At 34.7% G+C, this 12,798-nt stretch overlaps 1 protein-coding gene across 1 annotated transcript in view; it reads right to left on the bottom strand.

Annotated features, from left to right (window-relative positions):
* The window catches only part of FOLH1 (folate hydrolase 1), a 67,528-nt gene that overhangs the window by 28,525 nt on the left and 26,205 nt on the right, over positions 1-12,798 (bottom strand). The window contains exons 8-10 of the mRNA XM_080911620.1: positions 6,331-6,429; positions 5,666-5,751; positions 104-223 (exon numbers count right to left, since the gene is read on the bottom strand). Coding sequence (XP_080767746.1) covers positions 104-223; positions 5,666-5,751; positions 6,331-6,429 — 305 coding nt within the window. The remainder of the gene's footprint in view (positions 1-103; positions 224-5,665; positions 5,752-6,330; positions 6,430-12,798) is intronic.

Raw genomic sequence — 12,798 nt, 5'->3', positions numbered from 1 at the left:
CTCTACCACTAAGATACTTCACAGACCATGAAATAGGTTTTCTGCACTTACTCTGAAAAATATTAAGTTCCCAGGAGTTGGCTTTCCTCACAGTTTCTCTTACCTTTTTTCTTCAGAGTTCCAAAGCTCCTCACAATTTCATGAACAACAGCTGCTCCACTCTGAGGGTCAATGCCACCAAACACCCAAGAATCTCGGTGACCTCCAAGAATAACATATCTGTCTACAAATCAACAGATTATGGATCTCAGACAGAGAAACCTGAAAATGACTCAATGGATTTCACAACTTTGAAAAAAATTACGGTTCCTAATGCTTGTGCACATTGGTTATTTGCTAAGATTTTATTGTTTCATCTATCTAATGAAAGTGTTAATGTGATTTAAAAATCAATTTGATGTATTATTGAAGTTATAAGCAAGAGAATAAAAGAAACACAGGAGACCTGGGACACTGATAACCCTCCCATTCCTACAAAACCCAGAGGAATATCAACTCCCAGGTTCTCTGAAGACACCCAGGATCACAGGATCACCTACCCCAGCACCAAGCATAACTGGGACCACCAAAATATTGGGACAAATGAACCCTGCCAAGGCAGAGGCACACATTCCTTCTGACTTACACATGTGCCCTAAATGGAACCAGGGCTCTGGCTGCTCACCAATTCCTGCAATACCAAGGCAAGTTTAACTTCCTGGAGGTTTTACACAAGTTCTCAGGTGCCCAGAGACAGCTTGACTCCCAGGAGCTCTGCCACACCCAGGATCTCAGGATTACAGGATTCCAGAATCACAGGATCACAGAGACAGCTGCACTCCCAGGAGGTCTGACAAAACCAGGTTCACAGAAAACCCAGGCTCTAGAGCTAGGGAAGTTAGCACTAGAGATAATCAGATATCAATAGGTAAGCACAATACCATAAGCAACAGAAACCAATGCTACTTTACAACAGAACCCAATTCTTACAATACACCAAACCTTGGATACCAAGACACAAAAGAAAAATCTCATCTTCTCATCTCATGAATAGAGAACTTAAGAACTACACAAATAACTCTTTTAAAGAACTACAAGAGATCCGGCTATCCTATGCAAATGGATGGAACTAGTGACTATCATCCTGAGTGAAGTAACCCAATCACAAAAGAATACTCATAGTATGTACTCACTGATAAGTAGATACTAACTTAATAAATCTTTGAATACAGAAAGAACAATTCACGGACCTTATGAAATTAAAAAAGAAGAAAGGCCAAAATGTGGATGCCTCAGTTCTTATTAGAAAGGAGAGCAAAACACTCATGGAAGGAAATAAAGAAAAAATGGAAGGCGCAGAAATTAAAGATAAGATTAATCAGAGGCTGCCTCACCTTGGGATCTACCCCATATGCAGCCACCAAATTCAAGGACAATTCCTGATGCCAAGAAGTACTTATTGGCAGGAACCAAATAGAGATGTCTCCTCAGGGGTTCTACCAGAGACATACAGATAAACTTGAGCATGCTGGCAACTAACCATCATACTGAACACAGGAACCACAATGAAAGTGCTAAATAAAGGACTAGAGAAGCTGAAAGGTGTTGCAACCTCACGGGAAAAACAACATTATCAGCCAACCAACCCCTACCCCCCAACTTCCATAGACTAAAATACCAACCATTGAGCACACATTGAGAGACCTATGGCTCCAGTTATACATGTAGCACAAGCAGCAGTGTTTGGCATCAATAAGAGAAGAGGCCTTTGGCCCAGTGAGGTCACATTTTCCTAATGTAGGGGAATGCCAAGGCTGTGAGGTGGAATGGGTTATCAGGAGCAGAAGGGAGTGCACCATTGTGGAGACAAGTGGAGGGGGAGGGGGTAGAAGAGGAAGGTGGGAGAATGATATAGCATTTCAAATGTAAATACAGAGAGTATTTAATATAAAAAATGAAAAGAAAAGAAATACAAGAGAACATGGGTAAACAAATAGAAGGCTTTAAAGAGGAACACATAAATCTCTTAAAGAAATGCAGAAAACAACAACCAAGCAGGTGAAGAAATTGGACAAAGCTGTCCAAGATCTAAAAATAGAAACAATAGAGAAAGTACAAAGGGACATGGCCCTGGAGATGAAAAACCTAGGAAAGAGATCAGGAGTCCTAAATGCAAGCATCACCAACAGAATACAAGATATGGAAGAGAGAATCTCAGGCATATAAGAAACTATAGAAAACATTGATGAAACAGTCAAAGACAATACAAAAAGAAAAAAAAATATTTTTAACTAAAAAAATTTTAAAAAAATCTACATCAAAATTAAAAGATGACACCTAAAAATCATAGGTTGAGAAGAGAGGTAATATTCCTATATCAAAGTGCCAGCAAAATCCTTCAACAAAATTGTAGAAAAAAATAGTCTCTTAACCTAAGAAGAGATGCCCATAATTATATAAGAAGCCTAGAGAACATCAACTGGATGAAACAAATTTTGTCTGTCACATAATAATTAGAACAGCAAATGCACAGAACAAAGAAAGACTATTGAAAACATTAAGGGAAAAATGCCAAGTAAGAAATAAGAATTACAATACACTTCTCAACAGAGACTTTAAAATCTAGAAGATCTTGGGCAGATATCACCCCAAGAGAACAAAAATGCCACCCCAGCCTACAATACTCAGCAAAACTTTCAATAACCATAGAGGGACAAAAACAAGATATTGCATGACAAAACAAACTTTAAACAATATATTGCCACAAATCCAGTCCTACAGTTGATAAGAAAAGGAAAACTCCATCATCAGGAAGGAAATCACACTCAAGAAAAAGCAAGAAACAAGTCTTCTAACAGTAAACCCAAAAGAAGCGAACCACACAAGCATAATTCTACCTCAAACAAACAAACAAACAATAAATAAATAAATACATAAATAAATAATCATTGGTCCTTAATGTCTATTTACACCAATGGACTCAATTCTTTAATAAAAAAACATATCCAAACAAGCTGGAAATATAAACAGGACTCAGCATTTTGCTACATACAGGAAACACACGTCAGTGACAAAGAGAACACTTCCTCAAAGTAAAAGGCTGAAAAATTTTTTCTAGCAAATAGTCCCAGAAAACAAGCTGTAGGAGCAATTCTAATATCCAATAAAATAAACTTTTAGCCAAAAGTTGTCAAATAAGATGAAAAAAGACATTATATACTTGTCAAATGAAAAATTTGCCAAGAGAAACTCTCATTTCTGAACAACTATGGCCCAAATTCAAAGGCACTCACATTTGTATTAAATAAATAAATAAATAAATAAATAAATAAATAAATAAATAAATAAATAAATAAATAAATATTACTGAAGCTTGAGCACACATTGAACCTTACAAACACCCCACACTCACCAATGGACAGATCATGGAAAAAGAAACTAAACGGAGACACAGTGAAGCTAGTAGAAGTTAAAAGTAAATTAATTTAAGAGATATATACAGATCATTTCACCCTAAAACAAAATTATATGTCTTATTCAAAGCACCTCACAGTACCTTCTCAAAACCTTACCATAAAATCTGACACAAAACAAGCATCAACCAATACAAGAAGATCCTATGAAAAAATCCTATGCATCTTAACAGATCACCATGGATTCAAACTGGTCTTTAACAACAACAGAAAGCTTACAAACATAGGTGAAAAAAAAATTACTCTATGACAACTTGGTCAGGGAATAATAAATAATGACATATTTTTTAATGTATGAGATGAAGGCACAACATACCAAAACTAATGAAACACGAGGAAAGCAGTGCTAGATGAAAAATTCATAGCTCTAAAGAAATTGGAGAAAGCCTACACTAGCAGCTTAACAACATACTTAAAACCTTTAGAACAAAAAGAAACAAATACAATCAAGAGGAGAAGACAGCAAGACCATTTCATGCTAAAAGTATTGGAGAGATCAGAAATATAAGGTCCATACTTAACAACCATATATATATACATATATATATATATATATATATATATATACATATATATATATGTATATATATATATATATATATATATATATATATATATATGTATGTATATATATCAAACCAATAGCCAATATCAAACTAAATAGAGAGAAACTTGAAGCAATCCAACTAAAATTAGGGACAAGACAAGGCTGCCCACTCACCCCCTATCTACTCAATATAGTAACTGAATTTCTAGCCATAACAATTAGGTCACAAAAAATAAAAAAATAAAAAGGAAAAAGATCCAAATTAGAAGAAAGAAAGTCAGGATACTACTATTTGTGGATGATACAATAGTATACATAAGTGACTTAAAAAATCTACAAGAAAACTCCTACAGTTGATAAACACCTTCAGCAAAGTGGCTGAATGAGAAAATTAACTCAAACAAATCAGTTGTTTTTCTCTACTCAAAAGATAAATGGGCTGAGAAAAAATAATTAAAGAAATTACACCCTTTGCAATAGTGACAAGTAATATAATATAACTTGGTGTGACTCTAACCAAGAAAGTGAAATATCTATGTGACAACACCTTCAAATCTCCAAAGAAGATAATCAAAGATCTCAGGAAATGGAAAGATCTCCCATGCTCATGGATTGGCAGAATTAACAAAGTAAACATGGCCATTTTACAAAAAGCAATCTGCAGATTCAATGCAATCCCCCAAAATTCTAACCAATTCTTCATAGAGAAAAAGAGAACAATTCTGAAATTTATCTGAAATAACTAAATACTCATAATAGAAAAAACCATTTTCAAAAGTAAATAAACTTCTGAGGGAATCACCATCTCTGATCTCAAGCTATACTACAGAGCAATAATGATAAAAAGTTTATAGTATTGGTACAGAGACAGGCAAGTAGGTCATGGATTAAAATTGAAAACCCAAAAATGAACCCACATGCCTTTGAACACTTGAATTTTGACAAAGGATCCAAAACCATCAAGTAGAAAATAAGACAGCATATTCAGCAAATGGTGGTCAACATGTAGAAGAATTTAATTTGATCCATTCGTATCTCCTTGTGCAAAGCTCAAGTACAAGTATATCATGGAATGCCACGTGAAACCAGATGAGTTGAATCTAATAGAAGAGAAAGTGGGAAAGAACCTCAAATATATTGGCACAGGGAAAATTTTCCTGAATATCACACCAATGGCTTCTGCTATAAGATTAACAATTGACAAATGTGACTTCATAAAATTGAATTTATGAATGATTCTTTCTACTTTTTTAAATAAATTTTGTGTGTACATATTGTTCACAAGTCTTATTTTTCTCTTTTAAAAATTGTTTTGTTTAGTTTTGGTTTTGTTTGTTTGTTATGTGTTTTACAAAGAGAAAGAAGTAAACCATGAAGATGTACAGATAGGAGCATAGTGATTATTTGATATGAAATGAGAAATGGGCAAACGTGATTAGAACATACTGTATAAACAGTTTTCAACAATAAAGAAACAAACAAACAAAAAAAAAAGCAGCTTATCATTCCCACTTGTCTGACAAGTTCCTGTTTCTATTCTTGCAACACACATCACAAATGTTACACTATAACTCGATTGTCGTTCTGGGTGGATGAGTTTCACTCATTTGGCAGTGACACATCATATTTGAACCATCGATATTTACAAAATACATACACTACTTACCTGGTTCCACAGCTCCTCTGAGGGTGCCAATGACATTATAGATTCTTGTCACTTTACTGTAGGAGTGAATATGCAGCTTGACCTTTCTAATTCAAATATAAAAATATAGTCATTAAAAATGCTAGTTAATGGATTTAATATATTTCTTAAATCTTCCATCATTATTTAAAAATATTTAGAGTTGTTCCCAAAAGAAAAGTAACACTGACTAATTTTTTTATCTTTTTTTATAGTTTAGTCATCATCCCCCTCTTGGTATGCCCTTTAGTAGTTCCTCATGCCATTTCTCTTGTCCCTGTCTCCAAGAGGTTGCCTCCCCCCAAACTCTCCTTACTAGCACTTCCTGTTTCCTAGGGCCTCAAGTCTCTAGAGGGTTAAGTGTGTCTTTTCACATTGAGGCCAGAACAGGCCGTTCTCTGTTATATATGTGTCAGAGGCCTTAGACCAGCTAGTGTATGCTGCCGGGTTGGTGACTCAGTATCTAAGATATCTCAGGGGTCCCAGCAGTCTCAAAAATACTGACTGATTTTAAAAATCCAAAAATCATTGTTTTAATTAAACTTTTTTTGCCTGATAGAATTAACTAGGCCTTACATTTTTAGATCTTCAATAACTGGCTTCTTTTAAAGTGTTCTGAACAAAAAAGATAATAAATATATCTCAACTGTTTTGAAAACTTTCCCACAAAGCCAGGTCCCACGTTGTAAGGCACTTTTAATCCACCCTTCCAGCTGCTGTCAGGAGGTGCTGAGCCACCCATGTGTCTGTTGGACATGAAAAGAAATAATTACCTACATAAACTTTGATACATCATGTTAAAATGACAGGTCATTTTTGGATCTAGGTCATCTTCTCATAATATCTTCTATGAACAAACAGTAGAACAAAATGCTTTGCATGTGATGACCAATGACATTTCCTGCCACTCTGCAAGGTAGTGCTCCACAGTCATTAAATGTTGCAAGCAAGTAACATGGGGATAAGGCTGAACAAACAGCAATGCCCAAAGCTATGGTCATAAGAAGTGCAGCTGATATGTGCATTATTTACAAGAATCTAGATTCTGTTACTACTGTGTAATAGAGAACCATTTTTAAAATTCTGACTCTCTAGCACATGTAGCGAAGAAAGAATCTGGAGTCTGTCTTGAGTCTTTCACTATGCTCTTTCTCCTACAGGTTTATATCTCTATCTATCTATCTATCTATCTATCTATCTATCTATAGATACAAATATAGATACCTAAATGTGTGTTTCTATAAGGAGAAAAAATACATTTGTGTGTAGTCATCTAGTCATCACTAAGTATTTCCATACATAAATATTAAGAAGAAACAAAGAACAACAACATCAAAAAGCCAGATAACTTTATTCCAAGCAGAGATCCATAAAATTTTAAATCACTATTTCACACACACACAAAGCTTAAAATTCTCAAAAAAAGACAAAGAAATCTAGACATACTAGGGATTTAGGTGACAAGCTGCCATATAGCTCTAACCTTCAGGAACCTATCCACACAGATCTGAGAAGCTGATATAGTATGATTTCTAATGAAACTTGTATCTCTTCACCACACCGTTACTGCTAGCAAAGAATGTACTTCTTTTGTTTTGATATGAAAATAAAGCTAAACCGCACAGAGCACATTGATGAATCTAGTTAAAGAAAAATAGGGGACTTATAGTTCAATAATAATAATTTACTTCTTAACCCTTACTAATTTTTTTTTTACATTCTGTAATAAGGACAAAAAAGAATTACAGAGCCTGCCAAGACAATTATGTGTTTGTTTTTGTGATTCTTGGTTATATTATTTATTTATATTCAATGTTAGTCCCCTTTTTGGTTTCCACTCCACAAACCCCCTATTCAATTCCTTCCCCTGTGCTTCTATAAGGGTGCTATTCCATCCCCTCTTGCCTCACTGTCTGAGCAGTCTTCTATGCTGGGGTATTGAACCTCCACAGAACTAAAGAACTTTTTGGTTGGTAATTTAATCACTGAGAGCTCTGGGGATGGTCTTGTTTGTTGATATTGTTTTTCCCTCTAAGGGGGTTCAAACCCCATCAGTTCTTTCAGTTCTTCCCCTATCTTGTCCACTGAGGTCCATAGGCTCAGTCTGATGATTAGCAGTGAGCACCCACATCAGTATTTTTCAGGCTCTGACAAAACCCTTCAGGGTACAGCTATACCAGACTCCTATCAACAAGCACTTCTTGGCATCAGCAATAGTGTGTTGTTTAGGTATCTGGAGATGGGATGGATTTCTAGGTGAGTCAGTCTCTGGATAGCATTTCATTTAGTCTCTGTTTCACTCTTTCTCCTTGCATTTCCTTTAGATGGGAACAATTCTGGGTTAATATTTTTGTTATGAGTTCCCTCAACCATGGACCATGCCTAACGTCTGGATGGCCTTTATAGGGTCTCTCTGCCATTTGTTGAGCATTTCACATAATGTTATCTCTGTTGTTTCCCGTGAGCCTCTTGCTTTCAAGGCATCTGGGAATTTCTAGTGGTTACCCTCAGTTGCTCAGCCCCCAGTGCTACCCACTGTCATTCAATTTCCTGACCCTCTGTACTTTTCCCTCATCTATTATCACACCTTATCCTGCCATGGTTCTACCCCCACCGCTCACCTCTCCAAGGTCCCACCTTCCCTCTAACTCCCATATTATTTTCTTTCCCTCTCTAATTAGGACTGAAGCATTAACACTTTGGTCTTTCTGTTCCTTGAGGTTCATATGGACTATAGGTTGTATTGTGGGTATTCTGAGCTTTTTACCTCTTAATATCTAATTATCAGTGAGTGCATACCATGTATGTTCTTTTGTGACTGGGTTACCTCACTCAGGATGATATTTTCTAGTTCCATTTATTTGCCTAAGAATTTCATGAAGTTGTTCCTTTTTTTTGTAAATGACTTTATTTTGCAAAACAAAGATTTTGTTGAGTATTTTTCCATCAATGTTCATAAGTGAGATTGGTCTGAAGTTCTCTTTCCTTGTAGGGTCTTTGTGTGGCTTAGGTACGAGGGTTATTGTAGCCTCAAAAAATGAGCTGGGTAATATTCCATCTGATTCTATCTTTTGGAATAGTTTGGCAAATATTGGTGTTATATCCCCAATAAATGTCTGATAAAATTCTGCACTGAACCCGTCTGGACCTGGGCGTTTTTTGGTTGGGAGGCTTTTGATGACTTCTTCTATTTCTTTAAGTGTTATAGGGTTATTTAGATGGTTTACTTGGTCCTGGTTCAACTTTGGGACCTTGTATCTATCTAGGAATTCGTCCATTTTCTCCAGGTTTTTCAATTTTGTGGAGTATAAGTTTTTGTAGTAGGATCTGATGATTTCTTGAATTTCCTTAGTTTCAGTTGTTATGTCCCCACTTTCCTTTCTGATTTTGTTAGTTTGGATACTCTCTCTTTGCCCTTTAGTTAGTCTGGCTAGGGGTTTATCAATCTTGTTGATTTTCTCAAAGAACCAACACTTTGTTTTGTTGATTTTTCAATGGTTTTTAATAGCAGACTAATACTCCATTCTGTAAATGTATCAGTAGCTTTTCTGCCCCTCTGAAGAACCCACAGCCTAAAGGCCTCACAAGATGTCTGCTAGACCAAGGGTCACATGCCTACCAAGAAACTTTCAGCAATCTAGGGGCACAGATGGCAGTCAAAAGGCAGAGAAAACCAGACCAGCTAAGACCAGGAATAACCTGATGGCAAGAGGCAAGCACAAGACCATAAGCAACAGAAGTCAATATACTTTGACATCATCAAAACCCAGTTCTCCTACCACAGCATGTTCTGAATATAACAAAACACCTGTAAATTAGTATGTTGATGAAAAATTCTATCTCATGAAAATAATAGAGTTTGTTAAGAATGTTAATAACCCAGTGAATGAAATACAAGAAAACACAGGTAAGTAGGTAATAACCCTCAAAGAGTAAACAAATAAATCCCTTAAAGAAATACAGGAAAATGCAGTCAAACAGGTGAAGGAATTGAACAAAGTGGTCCAAGACTTAAAAGTAGAAGTAGAAAAAGTAAAGAAAAGACAAATGGAAATAACCCCTAAAATAAAAACTTAGGACATAGGTCAGGTATTTCAGAAGCAAGCATCACTAATATAAGAATATAATAAATAGAAGAGATAGTCTGAGTTTTACAATATACCTTGGAAGATATTGACTCAAATGTCAAAAAATTTCAAAACATATTAAAAGAACCTTCTAACCCAAAACATGAAGGAAATTCAGGATATGATAAAAATACCAAATCTAAAAATAATAGGAATAGAAGAGAATGAAGATTTTCAGCTCAAAACAACTGACAATGTCTTCAACAAATTCATAGGAAAAAAAAAAACTTCTCATTCTTAAAGAAAGATATAGCCATAAATAAACAAGAAGCCTGTAGAATACAAAATAGATTGGATCAGAAAACAAAATACTCTTATCACATAATTATCAAAACAGTAAATGCAGTGGATAAAAAAAGCATATTAAAAGGTGATAGAAAAAGGCCAAGTCACATATAAAGGCAGACCTACCAAATTACACTAGATTTCTCAACACAGACACTAAAAGCCAAAAAGCCTTGGTCAGAGGTCATGCATACCCTAAGGAAATACAAATGCCAGCCTAGACAACTACACTCAGCAAAACTATTTATTAACATAGATGGAGAAATTTTCCTGGAAAAAAACAAGATTAAAACATTTATCGATCAATCCAGCCCTTCGGAGGATTCTAGAAAAAAATTCCAAAACAAAAAGGGTATCTATATCAAAGAAAGAAGACAATGTCAACCATCTCACAGCGAAGCCAATAGAAAAGAATTATATGCATATCATGCTTTCTGCAACAACAAACATAACTGGAACTAACAGTCATCCCTGTTTAGTATCTATCAATGGACTCATTTTCCCTAAAAAAGACATAAGCTAACAGACTGTATCCGCAAACAGGAACCATCATTTTTCTGCATACAAAAAACACACCTCAGTGACAAAGAGAGACACTACCTCGGAGTCAAAGGAAAAAAGCAAATAGTCCCAAGAAACAATCTGGAGTTTTTATTCTAATATACAATGAAATAGATTTTAAACCAATAGTTTTCAAGCAAGATGAGAAAAGACACTTCATATTCACCACAGGAAATATCCAGAAGAATGCCTCAGTTCTGAATGTATGTGTCCCAAATTCAAGGGCATCCACACTTATTAAAGAAACTTTACCAAATCTGAAAACAGACACTGAACCACAAATAATAATAGCAGGAGACTAAAATACCCCACTCTCACAGGTCATTGAAACAGAAACTAAACAGACACAGTGAAACTAATAGAGGTTATGCATCAAATAGATTTAACAGATATCTAAAGAACATTTAACCCTAAAACAAAAGAATATAACTTCTTTTAAGCACTTCCTAGTACCTTCTCCAAAATTGATTGTATAATCGATCACAAAACAAACCTCAACTAATACAAGAAGACTGATATAATCTCATGCATTCTATCAGATCATTATGTACTAAGAACAACAAAAACAAGAGAAAACCCATATACCTATGGAAACTGAGCAACTCTCTGATCAATAACTTGATCAAGGGAGAAATAAAGAATGAAATTAAAGAATTCCTGGAATTTAATTAAAATGATGAGACAGTATACCCAAACTTTTGGGACACAATGAGAGCAATGCTAAGAGGAAAATTCATAGCATTAATAGACTTGGTAAAGAAATTTAAAAGATCTTTCACTAGAACTTCAAATCACATCTGAAAGCTGAAGAAAAAAAAACAAAAAAGAAAAAACAAAACAAAACAAATAAAAAGCACTCCCAAGAGGAGTAGAAGGAAGAAAATGGTCAAAATCAGAACTAAAATTAATCAAATGGAAGCAATGAGAAAAATACAAAGTATCAACAAAACAGAAGTTGTTTTTTGAGAAAAACAACAACATAGATAAAAAACCCTAGCAAAACAAATTAAAGGGCCCATTTACAATATCCAAATTTGCAAAATAAGAAATTAAAATGGAGACATAACAACAGAAACTGAAGTAAAAAATGAACAACAACAAAGAAAAAAACCCAAAACATCAGATCCTACTACAAAAATCTACAGTCAACAAAACTGGAAAATCTAGATGAAAGGAATGAATTTCTATACAAATACCAGGTACTGAAGTAAAAGCAGGATCAAATAAAGCTCTTAAACAGTCTCATAACCCCTAAAGAAATAAAAGCAGTTATTGAAAGTCTCCCAAACAACGAAAGGCAAGGAACGGATGATTTTAGTGCATAATTCTATCATACCTTCAAAGGAGACCATTTAATCTTTATATTACTCCACAAAATAGAAACAGAAAGAACACTATCTAATGACTTCTATGAAGCCACAATTACTTTGACACCTAAACCACACAAGTACCCAATGAGAAAAAGAAAAAGAACTTCAGAACAATTTTGCTTATAAGTATCAATGCAAAAATATTCAATAAAATTCTTGCAAACCAAATCCAAGGACATATCAAAACCATCATTCACTATAATCAAGCAGGCTTCATTCAACACATGCATGTAAGATTGATTTAATATACAAAAGTCTATCAACATAATCCACTATATAAACATATTCAAAGAAAAAAATCCCATGATCATTCCATTAGATGCTGAAAAAGCATTTGACAAAATACCACCTACCTACATGTTAAAAATATTGGAGAGATCAGGAATTCAATACCCACACCTAAATATAATAAAATCAATATGTAGCAAACCAACAGCCAATATCATATTTAAAAGAGAGTTTTTTGACACAATGCCACCAAAATAAGGGTCAAGACAAGGATACCAACTCTCCCCATATGTATTCAATATATTACTCAAAATTCTAGCTAGAACAATAAGAAAACAAAAGGAGAACAAGATGACAAAGATCTGTAAAGAAGAAGTCAAGGTATTACTACTTGCATATATACTAATATAAGCAATTACCAAAATTCTACCAGAGAACTTCTACTGCTGATAAAAATCTTCAACAAAGTGACTGGATATAAAATTAACTCAAACAAATCAGTAACCTTCCTTTGTACAAATGATATACAGGCAGAGTCTTCTCT

This window comes from Micromys minutus, assembly GCF_963924665.1.
Source record: "Micromys minutus genome assembly, chromosome: 2".
Classification (NCBI taxonomy): Eukaryota; Metazoa; Chordata; class Mammalia; order Rodentia; family Muridae; genus Micromys; species Micromys minutus.
Note: the sequence above shows the minus strand (reverse complement) of the source record. Positions and strands in the feature narration are given on the sequence as shown.